General features: G+C 50.5%; 1 protein-coding gene across 2 annotated transcripts; it reads right to left on the bottom strand.

Annotated features, from left to right (window-relative positions):
- Window positions 1-38: 38 nt before the first annotated feature.
- Window positions 39-27644, bottom strand: SUPT5H (SPT5 homolog, DSIF elongation factor subunit). Of its 2 annotated transcripts, XM_079117014.1 has the most exons (30): window positions 27540-27644; window positions 27201-27284; window positions 19627-19792; window positions 18718-18783; window positions 18161-18172; window positions 17631-17700; window positions 17444-17512; window positions 17287-17352; window positions 16970-17000; window positions 16560-16628; window positions 11576-11827; window positions 10269-10358; window positions 10099-10169; window positions 8124-8229; window positions 7880-7973; window positions 7657-7793; window positions 6554-6709; window positions 6307-6453; window positions 5405-5551; window positions 5194-5319; window positions 4257-4341; window positions 3911-4030; window positions 3730-3832; window positions 3526-3653; window positions 3335-3440; window positions 2788-2946; window positions 2515-2683; window positions 2197-2400; window positions 535-630; window positions 39-463 (listed from the first exon to the last, which is right to left on the bottom strand). In XM_079117014.1, exons 2-30 carry the CDS (start codon window positions 27273-27275, stop codon window positions 320-322), a joined length of 3264 nt encoding a protein of 1087 aa, XP_078973140.1. In that variant the 5' UTR covers window positions 27276-27284; window positions 27540-27644; the 3' UTR covers window positions 39-319. The 2 variants fall into 2 exon arrangements, with proteins under 2 accessions (XP_078973140.1, XP_078973141.1); XM_079117015.1 differs by lacking the exon at window positions 18161-18172.
- Between the last annotated feature and the right edge of the window lie 353 nt (window positions 27645-27997).

Raw genomic sequence — 27997 nt, 5'->3', positions numbered from 1 at the left:
CACACACACACACACACACACACACACACACACACACCTCTGACCAAACAGCTTCTTTTTATTGAAAGACCATAACACAAAAGCAAGCTTGGGGCAGGGGGTGTTAGGAGTGGGGGACCCTTCTCCAGACTCTACTCTGATTCCTATGAGCATCAGGGAGCAATAAGATGGAAACCCAGAAAAGAAGATAAAGGAACTCCAAATGATCAGTGTAGCCCTACTCCAAGCCCAGGATTCTGTCAGGGTCAAGGGCCAGGAAGGAAGGAGGGTCCTCTTCATCTGCCAGATCATCTGCTGAATTCTACCTCTCCTGCCTGCCTTAGGCCTCCAGGAGCTTCCCCAGGAAGCGGAGGTTGAGGATCTTGAGCTGCTCATCAAGGTCCATGCGGACGATGCCATCCTCACCATCAATGCTCAGCAGGACTCCTGTGGCTTCCCGATCCTCACCCAGGATCACCTTTACCTGAAGGCAGTAGACATGGAATCAGGGCCCCACACCAGCAGCAAGACATCCCTTAACCCGTCCCGACTTACCTTGTTGTTCTTGGTAGGGGTGATGGGTTCCAGGTGCTCACTGGAAATGCTGACGACCTTCTCACTATCCTTCAGGTACACAGAGCACATGCCTCCCTGTAGGGTGGGGACAGCGTGGTCAGCCTGCTCTGTTCCCACCTTCAAGAGACACAGGCTACAGGCTCATTCTGAAAACTCAATCCCCAGGTGACAAGGGAGCAAGGAGGGTCACGGCTGTGCCTGGCTCCAAGGCCGGAGCCAATGATGCATGGTGGCAGGGAGGGCAGGTGGGATGACCAGATCAGCAAGGAAGCACCCGAATGAAGCTAACTTGGGCCAAAAGGGGGACTATTTCTCAGGCACTTGACCTTTCATGTCTTCACACGGCCTTGGTTTCTTTCTATCTGCTCCTCCTGGGCCTGGTCTCAGGGATAGCTCCACAGCCTGTCATGCTCTAGATCTCATCCTTGTCACCAAGTCCTCCAGCTCCGAGGCCTGTCCATTCAGCCTCCTGAGGGTCTCTTCTCCCACCTCTGTTCCTCCTTCCTTCCCCATGGCACCGCCACAGAGCAACCTGACCTCCCCACCCTCCTCAGGGCTCCAAGACCCCAGTGTCACCAACTCTAATCCCTCCCTGACACTGCAACATGGAGAACCAGTTCCAAACTGCAGACCCAATCCCATTACTCCCCTGCTTAGATGCTGCCATGGTTCTCCAGTGCCCGCTGGACAGTCCCAAGTTCTCTAGGCTGGCAGAAGCCTGGCCACTTCTCTGGCCTCATTGCTCACCTTCCCCTTGGCTATTTATATTCCAGCTAAAAGGAACGTACTTCAGCTCCCACGGGCACCTGTGCACATGCAGTTCCTCAGGCCCCTCCTTGACTGATTCCTATTCATCCATGAGGTCTTGGTTCAGAAGTCTCCCTCTCCACAAAGTCCTTCCTCATTCCCCACAAAATCAGGTACAGTGCTCCTCTTGGTCACCCAGTAGTTTCTCTGGCCTTGTCTCACCCCAGCTGTGCCCACTCTGGACTGTCACTGTCTGGGGACATATCTGCCCCTTCTCCAGGGGAATGTGATGTCCATGAGGCAAGGTCTGGAGTGTTTTCATTTTCTGGTATTTGTTAAGTAATCCAATCAACATTTATCATCAAAGAATCACACCAGGTAAACCTTAAGCTCTTTATCAGGATACACGCGAATCACATGGACCTGAGACCCAGACCTGAGGCAGTATAGAAACTCCCCTGAAAGTGAGCAGGCATTGGTCGGACAAAGCATGGAAGGAAGAGAGGGGACAATATATGTGCAAAGGTCCTGAACTTGAAGAAGGGAGAGGCCAGGAGGCCTGGAGGAGCCCAGGGGTGTGGGTGCCTGAGACAGGCCCTGACGGAGCACTCAGAACACGTTACTGAGCTGATCTCAGAGGACTGTGACAAAAATCAACCACCTTCTCTGTTTCGGGCCACAGGCTTCAGCTGTGACTGCAGCAGGCAGAGGTGAGCACGACAGGCAGAAACCCCTGCACTGTGGGTCGCATTCCTGACCCTCCCGTGCCCACACTCTGCCCACCCATGGATGGATCTTTATGTGGTCAGTTCAAAAACAAAAAATGCACCCACACAAATTGGGGGCACATAGGGAGAGGATGCCTTCCCACTGACCACCCTATTCCCCACTCACCGTGACGCTGCGGATGACTCCTGTCTGCCCCACCACCTGTGTGTCCAGGTAGGTGTCCCGCACCTTCACCTGGATGTCAGTGGTCACCCAGTCGCTGGAGTTCTGCTCGATGCCTGAGCCAGGTGTGTGCGGGTTGTAGCCACCAGGGGAGGGAGCTCCAGGTGTCATTGGGCTGTAGCCAACTGGGCTGGGGCTGGGACTTGCCTGCAGGGGAACGGAAGACAGTGTCACTGAACAGTCATTTGGCCTGGCCATTCCTACAGGTCGCCACAGCCCATTCTGGCCACTGCTCTGCAGAAAGTGCAAGCTGACCAGTACCTGATAGGCCATGGGTGAAGGTGTGGGGTGGTAGCTGGCTGGTGAATGGGTGTTCTGGTAGCCTGCTGGGCTTGGCGCCACCTGGTGGTAGCTCTGGGGGCTAGGGCTGGGCTGGTAGGAGCCTTGAGGGGAGGGGGCAGCATAGGGAGAGAACTGGTCCGTGTTGTACCTGTGGACACAAGAGAGAAGGGGCACTTGTTGAGCAGGGAGGGCACAGGAGGGGGAGTAAAGGGTGCACACTGCTAGGATCAGGGCCAGCCCCGCTGCACTCACATGGCCGGCGTCCCTGGAGTCTGCGGGTTATACTGCGGATTGACCTGCGGGGATGAGGGGTCTGGATAGCCAGGTGTTTGAGGGTTGGGGGTGCCCCCGTAGGCCTGTGGAGACGGGGTAGGCTCATCGTCGAAGGCATACTCGTACTCTTCTTCAGCCCTGTTGGGGACAGAAGTCAGCTGAGACCTGGGGTAAGGAGGCAGATGCTTCTGGATGGCAACCACGCCCCCAACTGAGGCACGAAGCCCCAACCAGAGACCTTCCCGAAGTTAGCGCCATTCCACAGCTGAGACCAGGATGGAGATGGGGGCCGCCTGCCCGTAGTAACAGACCCAGCAACCCATCTCCAGCTCAGGGCTTCGCAGAGCTGCTACCTGGGGTGGCTGGAGTAGAGAAGACTGCTTTGCCCTGCTCCCAGCCATACCCACTCCTGCTGGCCGACAGCAGGGACTTCAGTGCATCTCAGAGCCCTCTGCCCTCAGATGCCACAGCATAACCGTCACATCCCCAAGCCCATGCACCCCGTGCCTCAGAACCTGGCCCTCACCGTGATGGTGTGTTGGGGTTGTTGGGGTCCCATGCCCCACTCTGGGCAGGAGTGCGGCTGCCATCGTGTAGGGGTGTCTGTGAGCCATAATGTGGGGTGCGGCTGCCTGTAATGGGAGAGATGTGCATGCCCATCACTCTGTCCTGTCCTGTCCCCCACTGCCCTCCCTCCCCACACCGTGGTGCACTCACCATCCTGGAGAGGTGTCTGGGAGCCATACATGGGTGTGCGGGAGCCAGAACCGTACATGGGGGTCTGGGAGCCATACATGGGCGTCCGCCCGTAAGTTGTGGTCATGCCACCAGGACGCCGTGAGCCACTGGGGACAGAGCAAGCGTGTGGGCGGGGCCTTCTCACCACCCGCACCCGCGGCCCTCCCCTGGCCCACTCCGTACACCGTGGTGAGCCGCTGGCGGTCCACGGAGATAGTCTGGCAGGTGGAGTGCAGCTCCACACGGGCTGTGGACTCGGTGGCGTCCTTCACCACACCAATGTAGCCTGCGGGGGCACGAGGTCAGGCCGAGGGGCTGCCCCACCTTGCCCCTCACCAGGCCTCCATGTGGCCTTGCAGATCACCTTTGTAGGGTCCCTGGGAGATGCGCACAGTCTGGCCGATGAGCTCGTTGTCTCTCCGCCCTCGGCCCCTGCTCATGCCGCCACCACCGCCACCTGGGCTACCGAAACCTCCGTGCTGACCTGGGAGGGAGGAGAATGTTACCAGTTCCCTAGGACAGCACCCTCCCCTCCTGTGCTGTGCCCAGTCAGGGTACCCTCAACCCTCCTTCATCTGCTTCACATGTGGGGTTAGGAGCGTCCTCTGCCCACCCCCCACCCCTGAGCAGTGAGTGGCTTTGCTGAGCAGCCAAGGTTCTCCCCACCCCTCCCACCCCCAGACACATCCCTGGCCTCTGGCCCCCCTCACCTCCAGCGCTCGGGTGCATGGGACTGCTGATCCGGGGGCTCATGGGGACAAAGCCACCCACAGTGAGGTTGGTCACATCTCGGGGCTAGGGGAGGGGCAAGGAGTGAACTGCAGGGCCTGGGTGATAGGCCTCCAGCCCCCCACACCACACTGACCTTCTCCACATGGACATTTCCTGCCTGACCTGCCCAGCAGCTCTCCCTCCTCCTTCTGGAGATAATGCTTTCATTTCCCTTTGGGGGAACTGCCACCCCTCTGCCCTTGTGGCAGATCAAGAGGCCTGAGATTCCTTTGGTCCCTTGGTCAAGGAGTGAGACTGAAATGTGGCTAGTCAAAACTTTAAGTCTCTAATAACACAAAAACTACAGGCAATAAGAATTCATCATCTGATCTGCAGAGCCTTGAGGTCACCTCCTGGTTCCTCGTACCCGGACCAGAGTTCCTTTCTTATACCTGATTCTGTACACCTTTCTTATAAGTCCCACCTCAGGGCCTTTGCACTTGCCCCTACCCCCACATGGCTCCTCATTCCTTTGTTCTTTGTCCCCTCCTCTACCTAAAGTGGCAGCCCCCATGATTCTGTCTTCCCACCCCTTTCCACTTTTCCGCACAGCTGCCAGTGCTTCACACTGAATCACCTGTGCACCTGTGGATCTCCGGAGAACCAGCTCTAGGAGGGTAGACTGCTCTCAGTCACTGCTGTATCTGCAGGGTCTGGCACCCAAGGGTGGTGCTCAATAAAACTGAACCAATGTAATGACTGGGTGGGCAGCTCAGAATCCCACGTGAACATCCACCTTGTGCTTTTCCAAGGACTTGACAATGACACCGGCTCTTCTAACGCCCTCATATGCATAATCTTGCTACTCTTGGGCCCAGGGAAGCTGCAGAGCTGAGCTGGTACTCAACACAAAGGGTCCTACCATGCCCACCTCACCTTCAAACCCCCGGCCAGCACCAGGTGGCGGGTCTTGCAGACAAACATGCCTCCATTCTCCACCAGCTTCTTGCAGTGCAGGAAAGCAAAGCTGTGGTACAGATGCCGAATCTCGCCCTCGCGGTCCTAGGCAGGGAGAAGAGTCACCTCCTGGCCGTGCCCCATCCTCTCCAACTTTCAGACTCAGCAGGAAAGCAGGAGCTCATCTCACCGAGTGGGGTCCGTCAATGACCTTGACAATGTCTTTCACGTGAATGTTGTTCTGTTCTGAGTCCAGGGCCACAGCAAAGCGTTTGTCCTTCTTCTGAGTCACAGCCTGGTGCCTGACAGTCACCACCTTCCCATACATGTTCAGCACCTACAGAGGAGGAGGGAGGGTGCCAGGAGCATGAAAGGCCAGGTGACAGGGAGCAGGACTGTCCTGACCTGGGGTAATTGCCTCGAGGGAGACCGTCCTGAGCTCTGCAGGAAATCTAGGTTTCTCCGCTGTGGGGCAGGCGAAGTCACAGCATCACTCCCTAGCACCGAGTCACCCCAAATAGCCCCAATCATTTCAAAACACCCTTTGGGAAGATAATGCACCTCCTGGCTGGGCATCAGGGACCGAGATGAATAGGAGAGAATGCTGTTTACCCATTACTCTGTGCCAAGCCCGTGCCAAACTCTTCACACACGCCTCCCTGAGGTGGGTGCTTGTGATTCCTGTCTTATGGTGGGAAACTGAAAGCTCAAAGTGGGTGATTCTCTAGGGTCACACAGCACAGAAGCAACAGAGCTGAGACACAACCCAGCGCAGGTCCTAGCGCTACACCCTCCTGCTCACGCGTCCGTGATGAAGGGGAAGGTGCTATCCTTGATACAGCACCAATGCCAGGTGCACATCTGACCCCAGGGAATCGTTTGTGGCCAATGAAACAGATGTTGCTGTTATCTTACAGAGTGAAACCAAGCTCAGAGGGCAAATGACTTGCCACTTGCCGGTCAGTGTCACACAGCCAGCCTCAAGTTAAGAGAGCCAGGTCTGTAACTGAGCTCTGCCTCTTCCCAGGATGATGGGCTCACGGGAGAGGAAGCCCCTAAAAGCAAGCCCCGACCACTGAGTGTGGCACATACCTGGAAGGTCTCCCGCTCCAGTCGCACAATGACACCTACAGTCCGGGGGTCCAGTTGCACCAGCTCACCCCATTCATGTTGGCCCCCTACATCCACTCCAGATGCCGTCTCAGAGCACAGCTGCAGGTCCCGGGGGAGCACCTTCAGCTGCCAAGAGAAGGCAGGGGGTGAGGTGGCCCTCAGTGACCTGTCCACTGGTCACCCTGTCCCCATGGACACCCTCCATCACATCCTTCCATACACCTACCTCATGCATGGTGAGGTCAGAGAAGAGAATGATGAAATTCTCTTCCACCCGCACTATGAGACCCGTGTCACCCTCAAATCGGCCAGCAATCACCTTCACATGGTCCCCCATCTTGAAATACTTCCGAAGTTCCTGGGCGGGGAACTCTAGCATGTCCTGGGGAAACGTGAGCAGGTGAGAGGGGCCACCACAGCCTGCCTGCCCTTCCTGCCCTCAGAGCTTACTTATGTTCCCAGCAGAGGCCAAGGCCGAAGCCCACTCCAGGTTCACCTGCCACCACTGACTACCTGAGGTTACCTGACGGCCCTGGAGATAGCTGACCTCCAGACAGGACCTGGACCTGGACCATGCTTCATCCCACAAAGAGATAGGCCTCAAGACACGAGACGTCCCGCAGACACAGCTTATCCCCAAACATACACAGCCCTCTGAACAGACCTTCAGACCCACCCGAGAGCCGGACCTCAGACACTGGTTTGCCCCAGCTTTCAGATGCTGCACGACACACACCACACACGCAGACACACCTCTAAGCATTAACCCCAGCTGCCCGCTCAGTGGCTCCCTGGTTAACCACGCCATCAACCAATACACACCCGGACAGCCTGCTCGGAAATGAGACAGGCCACGTCGCCCTCAGGAACAGGCCCGAGCTACACCTCTCAACACGGCCACACCTCAGGGGTGTTTCTTGGATGCACATTCTCTTGGGATGCCTGCAGCTGTGTGCCCATGACACCGTCTCCCCTCACACCCCAGGACAGAAGCATGGAACATAAACTCCGTATATCCACAGCCCAGTCACCAAAGACACCCCAAGAGCTCCCTGAGGTCACAGAACCTACACACCGGGTCCCCAAACTGTAACCAGACATCTGCTCCCCCTGCACACACCCCAACCTGGCCTGGCCTAAGTGGCACGCATGTCACCGCCTCGGCACAGCCCTCTCACTGGGAACACTGAAGACGTAGATGTGGCCTCTCTGAAGAGGGAGGTGAATTCAGGCACACCACAGCCTGGTCACCCGTGCGCAGGCAGACGGGCCCCACACGCTTCAGCCCGCCTCTCAGACCCAGGTCCAGCCAGGATCCTGTGAGCCCACCTTGAGGTCCTCATGCTTGGGCATGATGGTGATCTTGTTGCCATCCACACTGAGGACCTTGCCCTGCAGGTTGATGAGCTCGCCTTCACACACCTCCACATTGTCTCCTGGCTGGAAGTTGTGCTCCCGCTCCTTCCCTGTGGGGACAGACGCAGGGTTGATGGAGCCGCCGCCCTGAGGCCACCCTCCTCCCTGGCCCTGCATACTGAAGTGGATCAGATACCTGTGCTCTCCGTCACCACCTCCAGGTCGATGCCCTCTGGCTGGTCCTCAAACTTCTCTAGCTCAGATAGTGTGGGCTTCACACCCTCTGTGATCTGAGCCCCAGGGCGGGAGGGCAGAGGTTAGTGCCATGGCCTCGTCAGACCCATTCCCCAGGGCAGAGCAGACAACCCACTGCCCCGGGACAGGGCTACGGAGGGAGCAGCTCCCCCACCCCATGAGCACTGCCCTGCCAGAAGCCTTACCACAGCAGACATGGCGAAGCTCTTGAACAAAAAGCCCTTTCGGCTGTACCGGTTCCCCTCAAAGATGAGGAAGTCACCGTCGGAGGCAACATCGCCCCCCAGGGACCTGGTATTATTTGGGGGAGAAGTCAGCAAAGGGGGTCACGAACAGGATCTTGTTGGGCTTCAGTCTCCTCAGCTGGCGAAGGCAGAGGACAACAGGAAGGCCTACCCAGCTTCCAGCGCACACCCTCCAGGCAGGCCTTCTCCTAGACCCCAAAGGCTGCCCTGACGGAGGGACACAGTCCTGTGCCTCTGCCCCACATCCCTCTTAACTTTTTTACCAGCACACACATCACCACTTGAAGAGCTACTGTTTGCTCTGATCCCTGACACTCAGCTCCTCCTCTACTGCTCTCCCCTAGACAGAGCCTGCCACACAGCAGGTGCTCAGTGAGGAGAGACTGAGCAAGGCACGATGCCAGACACTGACACCAGCATCTGCGGAGCAGTCAGCATGACCCAGCCTGCACCATCACAGCCTCACAAGTCCCCCAAGACCTGTGACACTGGGTTCGTGGTCATCTTCCTGGTGAGGGGACAAGCTCAGGGAGATCACACCACAAGCTCAAGGTAGCCAAGCCAGCAATTTTGAGGGCCAGGATTCAAACACGGGCAGTGGGACTCAGGTCTGCTCCTCAGCTGTCCAGCCCCTGCTCCACCTGTGCCCCTCTCCCTGCAGGCAGAGTACAGGTACCTCTTCCTGCTCCAGGGTACCAGAAGGGGAAGGGTAGTAGCTGCCACTGTCCAAAATGGAAGAGTGCAAGAGGAACAGGCCAGGTCGCTGCTGCCATTCACCTAACCATCTTCTCTACAAGTCAGGTGAGGGGAATAGCACACTCTGCCAGACATGTCGGGGGAGCCTGTCAGCCTTCTGCTGGGACAGGATCTCTAGGGTTTGCTCTGTGCTATGCAGTAAGGGAGTGCCAGCTGAGTAGAGATGGATGGCATGGAGGGATCTAATTCAGAGGTGACGTATCAGCGAGGCCCCTGGGAACAGATGGAAAGGTACCTTCTGCAGTGCAGCCTGCACTGGAAAGAAGTGGGGCTTTGGCTGTAGGCCCATCTCCAGCACCAAAAGAGAAGGAAAGAAATCTGCCTAGTGCCTCACACAGCTGGTTCCAGTACAGGGCCAGAGGGGAGGGTGTCACTGGTGCCTCAGCACCTCTGGCTCCTCTCTAGACCTGACCTGGTGGAGCCCCAGCCAGCCCCACACGCTGGCAGCCTGGGCTGCCCCAATTTGCCACTTCACTGAGAAGGATGGGAATCACTGCAAGGGAATGAGCTCTGTGCCTCCACCTCCAGTGGCCAGGAGGAGATCGGGTTAGAGACTCTTCATAAAGGCTAACATGACCCAAAAACCCCATTTTAATATGTGATACCATTAACCATCCTCACTGCCTGCAGAGTGCTGTTCTGGGTCCACATGCATATTAATTCAATTCTCACTATAACCTAGGGAAGCAAGGGTTGTCAACCATCATCAATCATTGTTACCAATCTGTTTTTTGTAGGGGGAGGCGCTGTGGATTGAACCCAAGGGCCACATCCCACATCCCTAGCACCCCCCTGATTTTTTTATTTTGAGACAGGTTCTCACTAAGTTGCAGAGGCTGGCCTTGAACTTGGAATACTCTGGCTTCAGCCTGAGTCACTGCGATTATAGGCATGCACCATCATGCTCAGCTATAATCAACCAGCTATAATCAACCAGTTGTAATCAACCAGCTGTAATCAACCAGTTGTAATCCATCTTTGAAGCAAAGGAAACTGAAGCACAGGAAGGTGAAGTAATCTGCCTGAGGCTGTATCGCCCAGCTCACCACCCACAAACTACCCCTGTGGGGGCCCAGCTCGGCAGAGCAGCCGGAAGGCACACTGCCCCACAGGTCACAGGGACCCCATCATCCAGCCCCAAACACACGTGCACTCTCACCTGATCTTCTCAGCATCGAAGAGCCTCTGCGGAGGCCGCTTAAACTTCTTCCTTTTGGCAAACCAGTCCTTCTGCAGAAGGCAGGGCCAATGGGTGGAAAGGTGAGGGAGGAGGGCTGGCCACCAGCAGGATCAAGAGCCCCCCACCCGGCAGCAACAGCCCCATGGTACCAAGCTCATGCGGGCCTTGATGCGGTCATAGTCAATGCGTGGGATCATCTTCAGGGAGATGGTATTCTGGCTGGGCTCCACGTAGTCCACCTGCGCAGGGCAGAGAGGAGGTCACCAGGGTCTGGTCCTGCCTCCCTGAACCGACACTGGAAGGGCAGGTACCAGGAAGGGGAAGAGGTGACGGGGAAGAGATCAGACAACCAACGACTCCCAGAAGCCCCTCTCTAGCCTGCCTGTCCCCCAGCACTGGAGCTGAATATCCACTGCCTACCTGACGTACTCACCTGGGTGTCTGAAAGATCCCTCACACCCAGATAGTCACAGTTAAGCGACTACTTCCCCCAACCTGCCCCTCTTCCAGGCGCCTCCTACTGCATTCTTCTGTTCAGGCACACAACCTGAAGACAGGGTCTCAAAAAGTTGCTGAACTGGTGATCCTCCTGCCTCAGCCTCTCAAGTAGCTGGGATTACAGATGAGACCCACCACACCTGGCCCTGGATTCATTCTTGATTCCTTTCTTGCACAATCATATCCAATCTGTCAGCAGATTCTGTCAGCCCTACCCTAAAAAATCCTGACCTCTTCCCTTCTCCACAGCCTCAGTCCTGTCCACCAGTACCTACCACCTGGACCGTGGCAGTAGCCTCCTCATGGGGCTCCCTGTCCCTGCTCTGTGGCCCCTTTAGCCCAATCTGGGGCTCTTTGGCATTAGCACTATTAACCTTGTACCAGGACACCCTTCGTTGTGGGCAGCTATCTGGTGCTTTGTGGGATGTCACCAGCATCCCTAACTTTTATCTCCTAGATGCCAGGGTCAATCTGTCCCCTGGTAACATGACCAAAAAATATCTCCAGAAACTGCCAAACAGATCCCCAGTCTGAGAACAGTGGACTTGTCTCAACACAGTCACCAGAGTGATTCTATTAAAACCCAAATCAGACCACGTCCTTTACAACCTTCCTATTGTATGCCAAGTGAAGCCGAGGCCTGCCCCTGGCCACCAGACCTCAGCATCCCTGCTCTCGCTCCCTGTTTCAGCCAGGGACCATGGGATTTCATGAGCCACCCCTTCTGCCCACCACACTCTCCACCCCCGTCCCGCTTCAGATCTTCACACACGTACCTCTGAATGTGCCAGAGAGATGGCCAGCCATCTCCTGAGTACAAGAACAGAATCACGGGCTCTGCTTCCCCATGGAAGTCTAGGTGGGGCTCTGCTCTATGCACTCCAAGTGGGGGTGGGAAGGTCAAAAGGACAAGAGGACAGAACAGAGGGGCCCCCCTGGGCTGCCCGCCTCCTGGCACCTGAGCAATGTCATCCTTGTAGATGCCTCGCTTGAGGCGGACCCAGGACTTTGGCTTCAGGTTGGCCACCTCCTTCACCACTTTGAGCACATCTGTCATCTCCTTGATGGGCACCATCTGTTGGTTCCAGTAGCCGAGCCTCAGGTTGCCCACACCCTCGATGGCCTGCTTCACGTGGGTCTGCTTGTAGGCTTCCACATAGATATAGCCCTTCACGTGCTCTGGTGCCACCACTGACTTGATTTGCAGGGGCTGCAGGGAGCAGGCAGAGGAAGGAGATGGTCAAGTGCAATGCCAGTGACAGTAATAACTGCTGCTCAGCAGGCTTCCTTCTAGGAGGCTAAGCCAGAGCTGTGTTGGCACAACGCCACAGAAACAAGGATATTCACTGCTGTTGTTTATTTTTAATAAATTTTAATTTTTGTGTGGTGCTGGGAATGGAACCCAAGGCCTTCAATGCAGAATTTTTAAATTAATTTATTTTTGATAACCAGGGATTGAATTCAGGGGTGCTTAACCACTGAGACACATCCCCAGGCCTTTTCTGTTGCTAAGTTGCTGAGGCTGACTTTGAACTTGTGATCCTCCTACCTCGACTCCTCAGTCACTGGGATTACAGGTGTGTGCCACTCTCCAGCATATCTTTGTCTTACCTATCTATCCATCCATTCATCCATCCATCTATTCATGCAGTACTAGGGATAATACTGGGGGGGTGGGGGGGGGGCTCCACCACTGAGCTACATTCCCAGCCCCAATTTGTTTTCTTAATTTTTTGAGACAGGGTCTCGCTAAATTGCCCAAGCTGGCCACAACTTGTGATCCTACTGACTCAGCCTCCTGAATAGTTAGAATTGCAGGCACATGCCACCATACCTAGCTGTTTTTTTTGTGTGTGTGGGGGGGGGGGTGGCAGGTGGGAGACTGGGGATTGAAACTAGGAGTGCTTTTATAACTGAGCTATATTTATTTATATTTTTAAATTTTGAGACAGGATTCTGCTTGCTAAATTGCCCAGACTAGTCTTAAACTTAAGATCCTCCAGCTTCAGCATCCCAAGCTCCTGGGATTATAGGTATACATCACCACATAAATATTTTTTAAATTTTGAGTTTTTGTTATTTTGTAATGCTGTTGTTTAAAATTTTGAGTTTTTATTTTTTTGTAGTGCAGAGGATAGAACACAAGATCTCATACACCCTAGGCAAGCAATCTACCATTGAGATGCATTCCCAGCCCTAGAGTTAATTATTGTTATAAACGATCAACCCTGGAAATTTTTAAAACACCCCAAAAGATTGATTGATTACATTACAGCTTGGCCATACCATAAAATACAATGTTGCATTAAAAAAAAAAAAAAAAAAAAAAAAGGGAGCTGAGTACAGTGACACACACCTACAATCCCCTACAATCCCAGCCATGTGGGAGGCTGAGACAGGAGGATAGCAAATTCAAGGACAGCCTGGGCAATTTAGTGAGACCTTGTCTCAAAATACTGAAAAAAGGCTAGAGATGTGTCTCAGTGCTAGAGCACCCTTAGGTTCAATCCCCAGTACTGCAAAAAACATCAAAATGAAGGGGTTAGGAATGTAGCTCAGTGGTAGAACACTTGCCCAGCATGCCTGAGGCCCTGGGTTCCATCCCTAGTAACCCCACCCCAAATAAAACACTAAAGAACAAAATTAATGAAATCTGATATATGCTACAACATGGATGAACCTTGAAAACATTATATAAAGGTAAGTTACAAGAGATCACAGATTGTGTGATTTCATTTATATGAAACACCCCAAATTTTGTCAAATTCATAAAAACAGAGAATAAATTAATGGCTACCCAGGACAGTGAGGAAAGAAGAACAGGAAGTGATTACTAATGGGTATGGGTTATTTGGGGTAATGGCAATGTCTGGAATTAAACAGTGTTCGTGACTGTGAACATACTTAATATGCTGAAATATATTAAAACCTACAAAATGTTACAATTTTTTAAAGAGTGAATTTTATGATGTATTAATTCCATCTCATTTTTAAAAAAGCAACTGGGTTGTTACAGCACTGGTTGTATGGTAAAAAGTAGACCACCCAAATTTAAGCAAGTCATGACCAGGATCCAGCCAATTAATTGCAAAAGCCTTACAAAGAGGGACACAGCTCTATTTGATATGACGTGAAAAGATGTTCAAGAGATAGTGTTAGGTGAAAAAAGCAAGATGTTCACTGCAACAGCCCAAAAGCAGAATCGTCCTATACATTACAGATGAGAAATTAAATAACATCAAAGCTATGACCCTATCGTGAAATCTTACCCACTTAAAAAGAACGATGTAGAACTTTATACTAACATGCTAAACGTTTCTAAAACCCAATAGTAAGGTAAAAGAAAAAAAAAAAAAAAAAAACTGTCCAATACTATTTACAAAAGTTAAAATCTGGGGGAAGAGGTCAGGCATGTGGATCACAAGTTCAAGGCCAGCCTCAGCAACTTAGGAGTGTCTCAAAATAAAAAACAAAAAGGGTTGAGGATGTGGCCTGGCAGCCAAGTGTCCCTGGGTTCAATTCCCAGCACCAAAATAAATAAATAATAAAAAGTAAAAATCGAGAGAAAGAAAATCTGTCTATTATTGGGATGGTGGATAAATGAAAAACAGTCCATCTATACATTGGAAGCTCACGTGGCCATTAAAAAGAATGAAGTTTACTTATGTTTCCTGGGTGTGGAAAGGCAGATATGGCATTGAAAAAATTCTGGCTAATCAAGAATACAAACAATAATACCAGAGAGGATGTTTTTGGTTTTGAGTTTTTTCTTTTCTTTTCTTTTTTTTAGTACCAGGGATTGAACCCAGGGTCGCTTAATTACTGAGTTACATCTCCAGCTCTTTTTATAGTTTTATTTTGAGACAGGGTCTCGTTAAATGGCTTAGGGCCTCACCAAGTTCCTAAGGCTGGCTTTGATCTTGCAATCCTCCTGCCTCAGCCTCCCAAGCTGCTGTAAAAGGAACATCTTTATACCGTCAGTGGGACTGAAATGAGTACACCACTATGGAAATCAGTATGGAGGTTCCTCAAAAGACAAGGCATGGACCCACCATAAATGACCAGCTATACCCCTCCTCAGTATTTATCCTGAAGAATTAAAATCATCATACTACAGTGATACATGCACGCCCATGTTTACTAGCCAATTCACAACAGCCAAATTATGGAACCAGTCCAGATCTCTAAATGGATGAATGGATAAAGAAAATGCGGTATATATTCACAATGGAATTTTATTCAGTCATAAAGAAAAATGAAATTATGTAATATGCAGGAAAACAGATGGAACCTGAGAACATTATGTTAAGTGAAATAAGTCAAACTCAGGTCAGGGTTGTATATCCTCTCATATGTGGAAGCTAGGGAGGAAAAAGGAAAAGAAAGGTAGAGATGGGAAGATCGCATGAAAATTGAAGGGAGATTAGTAGAGGTAAAAGACCAAGTTGAGGAAGGAGAGGGAAAGGAAAAATACTAGGGAATAGTCAAAATCTATTGTTGTAATGTGTGCATGTACAAACATGTAATAAGGAATCCTACCATTATGTACAGCTATAATATACCAATAAAAAATATGGACAAACTCCCCAAATTGAAGAAGATTTTTAAAAAAGGGGGGTTGGCTGCAAAATGACAAGCATATAATACCATTTTATTTATAGGAAAAAGAAAAAAAAACCATGAACATGCACATAAGACAAGAACCAATAGGAACTGCTTCTGAAAAATGGGACTTTGGGCTTTTAGTACTTTGGACATTAAAAACAAAAACAAGCTGAGTTATCAGAGTCATAACTCAAATGAGGTGACTAGAATTTCAGCCCTGGATACTATGTAGGAAGGTTTGATATTCCAAGTCATGTCTCCACCGTTCAACAATGACCACTTTCGTAGGTCAAAGCAACAGACTCAAACTGAGTACAATGGCATGTGCCTATAATCCCAGCAACTCAGGAGGCTGAGGCAGGAGGATCACAAGTTTGAGGCCCACCCCCAACAACTTAGTAAGAAACTGTCTCAAAATAAAACATAAAAGAACTGGGGATGTGGCTCAGTGGCAAAGTGCTCCTGGGTTAAATCCCTAGTACCAAAAAAAAGTTCCTCAGACTAACAGGAACACTACTGAGAAAACTATCACCTTTAGAAGTTTCATGCGTGTTTCATGGATTTTCAGGGTTGATTCTAAATTGCCAAATATACCTTTGGTAACAACTATGCTTACTGCAAACAAGCTGCAAGTTAAGCCCTGGACAACAGCTGGACATGTCCAAGATCACTTAATCCTAACAATGCTAAAGGACAAGCAAACAGCCCAGAGAGGAAAAAGGTTTAATCAAGGTCACACAGATAGAAGTGGCAGAGGCAGGATTCAGACCCTGGCAGTCTGAAGAAAGATCTAGGTTCTTAATGCATCACTTGCTGCCTCACATGCTATGACCACTGTTACTCTCAGCAAGCAGCATCCAGTGCAGGGACAGGCACTGAGGAAGGACTCAGTGAGTATGTGATGACTATATGAATGAGACAAGCAGGGAAATCCCTGGACAAGCCCCAAGACCCCAGTTCCCTGATGGACCTGCCAAGCTACCCTGTATTAGGATACCCTCCTCCACCCTAAGAGGATGACAACTGCCCCACAGGGTTGTTCAGGAGGAAAAACTCAAGTCTCATGCAGAAAAGGTACAGGAAGCTAGCTGGTCGACCTCAACAGGATTACAGGGGCGGTGAGATCTTGTAAGAAATGCAAAGAACAGAGACAATAGCTCTGAGAGGGTGCGGAAGAGCTCTCCATCTGGGCAGTGGTCTTGTTCCAGCTGCCGCAGCTCACCTAGCAAACAGCTCTGCCGGAACAAGGGATATTTGGTCCCTTGAAGCCTATAACATCTTTCTGTCTGAGTCTGGCCCTGTCCCTCGCCCCCAAGCCTCCTGACTACCCCACTTACCGTGTCTGTGAATTGGTAAGCAATGAACTTGCGCATCAAGGAGATGGCTGTGGCTCGTTCCTCCCCGATCTGGAAGAAGAGAGACAGATCTGGAAGAGCTGGGAAGATGGAGCGCAGAACATGGAAAAGGGGGGCAGCACAGCAGCCAAAGGGGAAGTCAGTGGGGCAGAAAGATCAGCAGGAGAGAATGAGGAACAAAGACAGAGAGGGATGGCCATCCAGAAAGGGAGGGTAGGTGGGGGAAGGGAGGGGTAAATGAGTCAGAGAGAGAGCGGGCACATGGTATGCTCATGAGAAGGATGGAGAAAAGCTGTCAGGAGGACCAAGAAACTGACAGGCCAAGGACAGCCTCCCTGACAAGCAGTCTCTCCCATTCTGACTTCCCCATGCCCCAAGGCCAGAGCACGCACCTTACATTTGACAGTCCACAGATTGGGATCCCTAGGTGTCAGAGGGAAAAGGAAACCCTTTAGAGGAACTCTCCTCACCAAGGCACACCAAACTCCCCACAGCCATGCCTCCTCCCCGTCCCCACACCACAGGGTTCTCCCACCCTCTCATCCACAGACAGAAGAGATAGCTCCAAGTGGCCCTCCCCTGCCTCCCACCACTGCGTCTGCAGTTGGGACTCTGTCCCAACTTATTCCAGCAGGTGACCCATGTGGGCACCATCACACCCCATACCACACTCCCACCTCAGACTGTCTGTCCCTGTTCCCCCCCTTACTTGACTCCTGGGAGCAGCTGCTGCTGGGTGATGTCGTCTGAGAGCTCATCAGACCCTCCATATACCCTGGAGAGAGGTGGGTGTTGGGGAGGAGGGTGAGGCTCCGTGAGGTCCTCCCACTCCCCTCCGGAGCCACCTCTCCCCACCGCGCCCTTACGTCTCTCCCACAGATGACTTGGCATATTTCTTCATGTAATACTCGCCCAGTTCTTCTTCTCGCTGGTCCCTGGGGCACAAGGGGGAGAGCAAACGTGAACTAAAGGCTGAGGAGGGGTAGGTGGGCGGACTCGCTCTCAAATGTCCCCAAGAGAGCCAGTCCCACCACAGTTCCCCTCCATGCTCACCTCCAGAGGTTCTGTAGGCGGCGGGCCCCAGAACGGTCTTCATCCAGGACGACATTATCAATATTGGAGGCTGGAAACAAATGGGCAGATGGAGTGAGCGCGGGTGGAGAGCAGGGGCCTGGAGAATGTGGTGGGCGAAGGGAGCCGGAGCCTGGCCTCCTGAGCAACCCCCACCCTCACCCCTACTCTGTCCTTATCATCCTGCTTTTCATCACAAGACCTGGGGACAAGGCCCAGCTACTGGGGGACACTGAGCAGTCCCCCTCTCCCAGCCACTGTCTGAGCACACCCTGATTTCATCCCACACCTTGCATCTATGCCGCCCACAAGCTCAGTCACGTTTACAAATACAACACACATTCCCAATTAACCAGGGTTGGAGACTGGCCCCAGAACTCCCTGACTTTGGACTCTAAATGAGTCGGAGCCCCCAAGCCAGACAGGGTCAAGGGCTGAGGGCAGGAGGCCGCTGGAAGGAGGAAATGTCAGGCTATGGGAGGAGGGTCACAAATCACTTTCCAGGTTCTTACCTTCAATCTCTTCTACTTGGAGGAAGAGGAGGAGGTGGTGGTGGTGGTGGAGGAGGTGGTGGTGGTGGTGGTGGTGGTGGGCGAGGGCAGACAAAGTATGAGCCAAATTATAGCAGCAAAATCAACCAATGGGTTGGGGGAGGGGAAGGGAGGGACACAAGAAGGTTGAAAATCAAAAAAGTAAAGGCCAGGCACCGGGTGGTGGGAGAAGCCGGAATGTATGAGGCGCACAGAACGAAATAACAGGGAACAGGGGGCACTGGCCCAGGAAGTGGGGGGTATCTTGCCCACCCAACCACCCACAGAAGGGATTCACTGGGGCCCTGGGGTCCCAGAGTCCTCTCCCCATAATCCCCCCAACCCCACAATCCCCATCCCCCACTCATGGGCCTAAAAGGAAAAGGGTGGGGAGCTGGTCTCTCTGGCAAGGACAGAAAGAAGCAAGGTGAAGAGGGTGGGGGTTGGGGTGGCACAGGGCATGGGGGTGGGGAGAGGGCCTTGGAAGACCCCTTGGGCAGAGCCTCCCCTGGCCTCGCAGAGGCAGGGCCCACACACACCTTTCTCCAGGATGTCTTCAGCTCCGTCCTCCCACTGGTCCTCATCCTCATACTCATCATCCACATCTGAAGGAGGACAGCAAAACAGTCAGGGCTCAGTTGGGGCAAAGGCACCTCATGACAACAATTCTTGGGAAATGAAGCATTTCCTCTACGGGTTCTAGAAATCTCCATCCCACAGAGCAGGATGCTGCGGCTCTGACAGGCAAGGCCACACCAAGGAGCTGCTACAAGGAGAGTCAAGCGCAACACACAGATCCCACTGACTCTCAAAGTCATCCCCTTACGCCACCCACGTATCCTTTTTAAAAAATCGAAACGGCAGGATGTGGTGGCACATGTCTAGACTCCTAGCTACCTGGGAAGTTGAAGCAGGAAGGTCCCAAGTTTGAGCACAACCACAGGAACTTATCAAGACCCAGTCTCAAAATAAAAACTAAAAAAAGCTGGGGATGTAGCTCACTGGTAGAGCACCCCTGGGTGCTGGGTTCCCCAGTATCACAAGGAGGAAAAACACACATACAGGGATCAAAGTAATTGGGCAAAAAAGTGTTTCCTCTTACTACCAAGGGAAGACTAGTAGATAAAATTTTACTTTTGGGGAGGGGGCTGGGGGGGGGGGGGTGATAGGGATTAAACCCAGGACCATGCTAAGCACATGCTCCACCACTGAGCTACACCTCTGGCTCAAAAATGTTTTAAAAAGCATTTTCCGGGCTGGAGTTGGAGTTCTGGGATAGAACACCTGCATAGCATGCTCAGGACCCTAGGTTACATCCCTAGCATCACATACACACACCAAAAAAAAAAAAAAAAAAAAAAACCCAGAAGTGGAACAAAAGATATTCTCATGCCGTGGCTTTATGCCCCACACAGTTTATTCAGTGCTTGCCCAGACCCATGACCTACCAGCTTCGTCAAGAATGAAGCCGCCATGGCGGGGTTTCTTGGGGGGACGGTCATCATCTTCTTCTTCCTCCTCTTCATCATATTCCTCCTCCTCTTCCTCCTCCTCTTCCTCCTCTGGCTCCTCTTCCTTCTCACTGCCTGCTGCGCTCCGCCGCTCTTCTTCTACCTGCAGGAGTCAGGTAGAGTTGGGGTGCCAGGGTTTTACTATTCCAAATCCAGAAAACAAGCTACCCCTCCCCAAAACCTGACTTTGACCTGCCAGGCCAATCCTAGCCCCCCCCCCAGCTCTGCCTGTGTACCCTCCCACTCTGGCCAGGTCTCTGATTCCCATCCTAACTCTGACAGCATCACCAAGCCCTGCCACCCAACCAACCCCGGCAGCTGGCCCTCACTATTGCCTCCCTAGACCCTTTGCTCATCCTTCACCTAGCCAATAAGAGCCACACACAACAGGTCACAGAAAGCAAGCAAACCATCTCCTCTTACTACCGAGGGAAGAGTAGTACGTATAGTTTTATTTTATTTTGTTTTATTCATTTGGTGATGCTAGGGATCGAACCCAGAGATGAGGAGCTGGTCCTTGATGCTCATCTCTGCCCATCCCACAATCCCCCTGAGCTACCTCATCCAGACCTTGGCTGAGGTGGACACTCTGACGATGACTCCTGTAGCTCTGCCTCTGGGACATGCCACTCCCCAGGCCAATGCTCACTAACCCACACCAACCGCATGGACTTCCTGCAGCCCTTCCCTGCCACCCCAACTGCACCTGGCCCCACCAGCCACACCCTCCCAGGGTGCTGCTCCTCCCTTGGCTCCTGCCACGTGGTGTGGTCCCAGTCTCCTCCAGCCTGCGCTGCTCCCCCTTGGGCTCCTCTTGCTGCTCACTCCTCACGGGCAGCTTCAAGCACCAGGGGTCCGTCCAGGGCCCGCTTGGCTTCCCCCTCCGTGCACTCCATTTCCTTCCCTCGCCTCACTTCCCAACTCTGCAAACACCACCTTCATGTCTTTAGCCTCCCGCTTTTTTTCCACAACTAGAGAGGCCACCCACATGCTAGTGCCTTCTCAATGCCTCCTCTGATGTCCTCCCAGCCTTCAAACTCATGATGTCCCATTCTGACCTCAGTGTCTTCCCCTAAACTTGGCCTCCTCTGGTTCCCCTCACGACCACATCCTTGTACTTTCTGCTGCCTGTAACTGTCATCTCTTTAGTCCTTCCCTTTCCCTAGCCCCACGTCCCCAACCTAAGCCACCATACTATCCCTAACACTGGGCCCTTGTCCTGGGTTCCTCCTGGTCTCTTGGCCTCTAATTCCTCTTCCCAAACTAGTCACAAAATTAACTATCATAAAATACCAAACTACGTTTTCCAAACTTAACCTTTAGCTCATTAACTTTGTAACTTCTCCTTCCATGGCCATACCATGGCTACAACCCAGTTAGCTAATATTTCCTTCAAATACACTCACTTTTTAACCTTTTTTTTTTTGGCAGTATTGGGGATTGAACCAAGGGTGCTCTACCACTGAACTATATTCCCAGTCCTTTAAATTTTTTTCTTTCAAATTTTGAGACAGGATCTTACTTGATTGCTCAGGCTGGCCTTAAACTTGTGATCCTCCCAAGTTGCTGGGATTACAGGTGTGCACCCTCTTCCCTGGCCTACTCCCATTTTCAATTAAGTGAAATGTTTCTGGGCTGGGGATGTGGCTCATGGATATAGCATTTTTGCTTAGGATAAGCAAGGTCCTGGACTGGACTGGACTGGACTGGACTGCTAGCATGGCAAAAGCAAGATTTGTCTGTTGTCTTGAAATGTTTCATAATTAAAAGCTTTTTGAAAGTTTGCTTGTTTTAACTAGAAAGTAACCATAAAGATTAAAGCCAAACAAGGTTGTTATTGTTGAGTCCAGCAGATATGACGGACTGCTGCAAGCTGTAAGCCTAAGCCTGATAAACACACAGGCCAGCCAATCCCAGAGGCATTCAAGAAGCCGAGGCACCCAAATCAACTCTCCATGATCCCATCATAAAGACAGGATGCACAGATGAAAAGGAAACAACTTTCTATTTGTTTCTTTCTTTTTTTTGTGGTGCTGGGGATTGAACCCAGGGCCTTGTGCTTGCAAGGCAAGCACTCTACCAACTGAGCCACATCCCCAGCCCAGGAAACAACTTTCTAATTAGGTGATTCAATGTGACATAAAGTCTAATCCTCATTCCACCTAAAACACCTCTTGTCACTCCTGACCTGGAACACATCCTACAGTCTTGGGAAACTGACCTAAAACACGGATCCGACTGTTTGATCCTCATGTGACCTGGAAGCACACACCCGCCCACTGGCTCCCCTTCTCAAACTCTAGGTCTCAGCTGCACTGAACTACTTGTACCTGTATCATTCAGGTTTTTTGGAGTTGTTTGTTTTTGTTTTTTTGGTGCTGGGGACCAATCCCAGGTCCCTGTGCATGCTAATCACACACTCTACCACTGAGCAACACTCAGAACCACTACACCAGGCTCTGTTCTGGCCATCATCTTTAGTGGTACTCTGTACAAAAAGTTGTTCTCAGGCTGGGGATGTAGCCCAGTGGTAGCACGCTTGTCTGTCATACAAGACCCTGGGTCAATTCCCACCACTGTGAAAATGGTGGCATATGCCTGTAAACTCAGCAACTCAGGAGGCTTAGGCAGGAGGATCACAAGTATGAGGCCAGCCTCAGCATCTTAGTGAAACCTTAGCAATTCAGCAAGATCCTGCCTCAAAATAAAAAAACACAAAGAAGAGCTGGGCATGGTGCTGCATGCCTGTAATCCTAGAGACTTGGGAGGCTGATGCAGGAGGATTCCAAGTTCAAGGTCGGCCTCAGCAATTTAATGAGATCCTGCCTCAAAAATAAATTAATTAAATAAAATATATATATATATTTTAAAGTGAGGATATAGCTCAGTGTAAAGTGCCTCTGGGTTCAACTCCCAGTGCCAAATAAATACATAAATGAAATGAGCAAAAGTTGTTCTCCTCTATCTCCCACTCATACTTCAATCAAAATACTCCCTTCTCCAGCTGGAGATGCAGCTCAGTGGCAGTTGCCTAGCATGTGTGATGCTCAGGATTCAATCCCCAGCAACGCCTGCATACACACACACACTCCCTTTGCCAGGCATCCATTCCTGCCTCCTCTCCCCTAAATAAAGTCAGGAACATCCTCTAGGAGCCTCTGGGCTTCCTTCATATAGCCCTGAACACTATGAGCTCCCTGAGACCAGGACTTAAGCTCTCTCAGGCACCACTGTTTCCCTCGGTTTTCCCCAGCCCAGTGCTGGGCTAGACACAGAATGACAAATATCTGCTTAATACACAATGCCAGTTAAGTAGCCCACAGTGTCTTGCCCTTCCTCTTACCCGCTCCCTAGCCCCAAACAGGGTACACCACTATGTTACCCAGGCTGGCCTGAAATTCCTGGGCTCAAATAATCCTCCTGCCTTAGCCTCCTGAGTGCAGTGGCACGTACCACTGTGCCTGGCTTTATCTCACATTTTAATGACCCAAGCTGTAGAAGACCACAGCCTGATTTGGAAGAATCGTGTCATCATTTCCCTTCGCTGGGCCCCAGAGAAACCTTTTTTTGTGGGGGTTGGGGTGGGAGTACCAGGAATTGAACTCGGGGGCACTCAACCACTGAGCCACATCCCCAGCCCTATTTTGTATTTTATTTAGAGACAGGATCTCACTGAGTTGCTTAGCTTCCAGAGAAACCTTTCAACACACCTGGATCATCCATCCCTGAGGTTAGAGCTCCCACTCCTATGTTTGTGCTACCCCAGGGCTCAACCAGGCTCTTACACTGTCCTCAACAGTGTAAGTAACTGTCTGTCCATAAAACTCTCTCCCCAGGACTGACAGCTCTATGAGAGACCATACCAGGAACTCCAGAAAACTTAATGAATAAACAGATTCCTGGGGCTATGGATGGGGAGCCAGCTGATTCCCTTCCTGGCACATCTATACAAAAAACCCGATCCTTCTAGGCCCATGTCAACATCTGGCCATCTGAAAAGTCCATCCAGCCCTGTCTATGGCAGTGGGGTAGGACTCACACTGTCTTTCTGCCTCAGTGATGCAAGAATATGGGTGAGTGGAGCAGAAGCAGGGAACCAAGGGTGAAGGAGGAAGGGAGAGAAAGGGGAAGAACTGGGGAATAAAGTTGGCCCAATCACTGTATCACAATGCATTCTAATTTTATACAGAACTATAATGTATCAACTAAAAAATGCACAAACAGAAGGAAACCAACAGAGTAGAGGGAGGGGATCAGAGAGAGGGAGGAGGGAAGGGCAAGGGGTGTACTAAGGACTGAAATGGAGAAAATGAGGTTTTATTCATTTATGAATACATCAAAATGAACCCCACTATTATGTATAACTATGAAACTCTAAAAATAAAAGGTAGGGGGAGGGCCTGGGTATATTGCTCAGTTGGTAGTGTTGCCTTGTAAGCACAAGGCCCTGGGTTCAATCCCCAGCAATGCAAAAAAAAAAAAAAAAGAAGGGGGAGAAAAAGATTTTATTGTGGTACTAGAAGTGAGACTTGCACAGTGCAAAGCAGAATATCCCAGAAGAAAAAGGAACTAGAGATCCTGGTCTCATTGCCACCAGGCTTTAACCACCAAGCAGTGACTTGAAGCCATGAGTCACAGACCAAGGATCCAGTGCTATAGCTTGGTGCAAAGGCCGTTCCTGTCATCCTGCCACTAGCCCCACCCTTCCGAGGCATCCCAGTGCCTCCAACTCCTTGCTGGAAGCTGAAGACATTCTAAAAAGGACAAACTGACTATCAAATGCCCACAAAAGCCAGGTGCAGAGGTGCACACCTTAATGCCAGCACCGTAGGAAAGTGAAGCAAGAGCATCAAAAGTTTGAGGTCAGCCAGGGCAACTTGGTGAGGACTAGGGATACAGTTCAGTGGTAGAGTGTTCACCTAGTGCTACAAAATCCCCAGTGCTACAAAAACAAACAAACAAACAAACAAACAAACAAACAAATAACATCTAGCTAGGCCTGGTGGTCTATGCCTATAATCCCAGCGACCCAGGAAATTGAGACAGGAGAACTGCAAGTTTAAGGACTTAGCAAGACCCCTGTCTCAAAAATAAAAACACATCAATATGCGTCAACTATAATGCACCAATTTTAAAATGTGGAAAAAAATTGTTAAAAAAAAAATAAAAATTAAGGGCTGTGGATGTACCTCAGTGGTAGAATGCCCTTTGGTCCAATCCTCAGTACTGAAAGAAGGAAAAAAAAAAAAAAAAAAAAAAAGACTAGCTGGGAACACGCCTGTAATCCCAAATTAGGAGGCTAGGCAGGAGGATCACAAATTTGATGCCAGCAACATACTAAGATCCTATCTCAAAATACAAACTAAAAATGACCCTGAGAATGTAGCTCAGTGGTAAAGCATCCCTGTGTGCAATCCCCAGTATCAAAACCCAAAAACATACATCTCTAATCACCCTGTCATCTCTTTATTCATTGGTTTTGACTGTCTACTAAATGCGAATCCCACAAAAGCAAAGATTTGTCTTGTTCCACTGTGCCTGACCTGGAAAGGTACTAGAACATAGTAGAAGCTCAAGCATTTGTTTGTATTCAACAACTAAAAAGGAAAAAAATAAATAAAAGGATAATAGTTTAAAAAGAAACCCTGAGGGGGATATAGCTCAGTTGGTAGAGTGCTTGCCTTGCAAGCACAAGGCCCTGGGTTCAATCCCCAGCTCCAAAAAAAAAAGAAACCCTGAAATTAGAACTGTCTCAGGAACTGTTTGGTTTTGGTTCCCAAAACAGAGACAGCCAATAGACCCACAGCCAGAGTGATCTTTTTTCAAAAGCTAAGGTCATAACCTTTGCTTATGGTTCCATCTCACTCACTTAAGGCCAGATTCCTCACCACGGCCTTCAAGATCCTATACATACATATACATGCACGCTCCCTGTCTCTTGCTGTGTGATCTCATGTACCACCTGGATTCTGTCAGCAAGAAGGCCATTAGACCTTGGACAAGAACCATAAACTAAAATAAACCTATTTTCTTTGTAATAATAATAATAATAATAATAATAAATTCTATGTGTCTTCCTCCAATTACTTCTCTGCTAAAATTGCTCTGATTCAGTCATAGCAGACCCCTTGTTTCTTGCTACTTCTTGGATAGGGCAGACACATTTCCCAACTTTGCATGTGATGGTCCCTCTTACTGAACACTCTTCCTCCAGATTTCCACGAGACTTACTCTCTCACCTCCAGGTCTTCTTCAAGTGTCACTCTCCGAGCCTCATACTGATCACCCTATTGCAAGTGCAACCAAGACTTCCTATTTCCTTTCTCCAACCTGCTTTTCTCCAAAGCACCTTCTAGCTTAACACAGGTAGAGTATTCCTTATCCAAAACACTTGGGACCAGAAAACTTGAGATTTTTTTTTTTTAATTTTGGAATATTTGCACATACATAAAAGGCTATATTGGAGATGTGACCTAAGTGTAAGCAGGAATTCACTTATTTTATTTTTAAAAATTTTTTTTAGTTGTAGATGGGCACAATATCTTTATTTACTTACTTATTTATTTATTTACTTTTATGTGGTGCTGAGGATTGAACCCAGTGCCCCACACATTTGACGCAAGTGCTCTACCACTAGGCTACAGCCCTCATTTTTTTCTAAATATTTTGTTTTAGTTGTAAGTGAACATAATACCTTTATTTTTATGTGATGCTGAGGATCAAATCCAGGGCTTCATGCATGCTAGGCGAGCAATCTACCACTGCGCTACAACCCGGGCCCTCATTTGTTTTTATATACTTTATACTTAGAGCCTGCAGGTAATTTTATATAATATTTTTAGAGGACTGATGTTTTGATTTCAACCTACTAAACGTGAATCCCACGTGAAATCAGGTATGGAATTTTCCACTTGTGGCATGGTGTTGGGACTTAAAAAGTTTCAGATTTGGGGGTTGGGGATATAGCTCAGCAGTAGAGCAACTGCTTAGCATGAAGGAGCCCTTGGGTTCAATCCCCAGAATCAATACACTCTCCACAAAACAAAACAAAAACACAGGTTCAGATTTTGGGACATTTTGGATTTTCAGATTAAGGATATTCAAGCTGTATACGGTTTATTTACCAATAATGTTTAGTTACAAGGGTAAAAATACATTTATTTATTAATTATGTTTATTACCATTTTAAAATCTGTTTTGATTACTGGTGTAGCCCAAGAGCAAAGAATTGTGCCTAGTACTGTAGGCTCTACAAATACATTTTTGTGATGACGGGGCACAAAAACAACCAGGTCCTTTAGACACATCACCTGTTATCTTACTGTACCCGGCACACCCCGGGCCTCCAGAACCTGTCCCTCTGCTTGACTTCTCCTGCCTACTTTGCTATATTTCCCGACAATCTGGAAGCTCCCGGAAGCTGCAGTCGGTTCTAAATGTCCCCGGGCTTCCAAAGGTGCCCCACCACGTATCCCCAAGGTAATACCTCCCCCAGCGCCCCAGCCACAAACCTCGGCCTCCTCGCCGTCGCTGCTGCGCTCGCTGTCCTCCTCCTCCGAGAAGTTGCTGTCCTCGCTGTCCGACATCTTCCGCTCCTGCAGGGAAAGACCCGGGCCTCAGAGCATCCCATAATCCCGAGCTCCACCCGCAGCCTCAGTTTCCCCTCCAGTTCTCTGGGAGAAGAAAAATCCCTTGGCGCACTTCCGGCAGCCTCGTTCTGGCAATCGGGAACCGAAGTGGGGATTGTCCCGATGCCACCTTCTGACACATCCCGAGTCTCCACATCAAGTCTCTACAACTCTCCGTCCCTCACCAGTCCCAAGGCCTACCACCTCTGAACTCTCCCTTACCGCTTCAATTCCACCTCCGCCTTCTGTACCAGCTGCTGTTCACACGACGCCTGGCTAGGACTGATGAATCCTCTCGCGATAACCTACCCGTTGGCCTCGCCTAACGCGAGATTTCCGGGGCTGGCCCCAGGCGACGCACTTCCAGGCCGCCATCTTGAGAGTGACAGAGTTGTCTTAAATAGAACGTGGAACCGACATCTTGGGAGGGTCAAGAATGAGAAAGTTTTTCCCCTCCGGACCCAACCTTGTCTAACTTGAATTTGTGCTTGAATTTAATGAGTGGCTTATTCATTATCTCATAGACCCTCTAAAACATCCCTAGGAGGTAGGTACTCCCATATTACAGAAGCGGAAACATGCTCAGAAAAATTAAATGAGAAGCATCAGACTCAAGTTTTCTCCCAAGTCTGGGTGATCCTACAGTTTGTTTTGTTTTTCTGGGGGACTGAACTGGGGAT

Source organism: Sciurus vulgaris (assembly GCF_902686455.1).
Source record: "Sciurus vulgaris genome assembly, chromosome: 17".
NCBI lineage: Eukaryota > Metazoa > Chordata > Mammalia > Rodentia > Sciuridae > Sciurus > Sciurus vulgaris.
This window is presented reverse-complemented; position numbering and strand designations above follow the sequence as displayed.

What these genes read in the sequence shown, in the direction of transcription:
- SUPT5H (XM_079117014.1), bottom strand. Translation starts at nt 27,275, where the DNA reads ATGTCGGACAGCGAGGACAGCAACTTCTCGGAGGAGGAGGACAGCGAG. An exon ending in TGGAGCGGGAGACCTTCCAG is followed by an intron (nt 5,552 to 6,306) that starts GTATGTGCCACA and finishes CCTCCTCTGTAG; the next exon opens with GTGCTGAACATGTATGGGAA. An exon ending in CTCCCAGGGACCCTACAAAG is followed by an intron (nt 3,833 to 3,910) that starts GTGATCTGCAAG and finishes GTGCCCCCGCAG; the next exon opens with GCTACATTGGTGTGGTGAAG.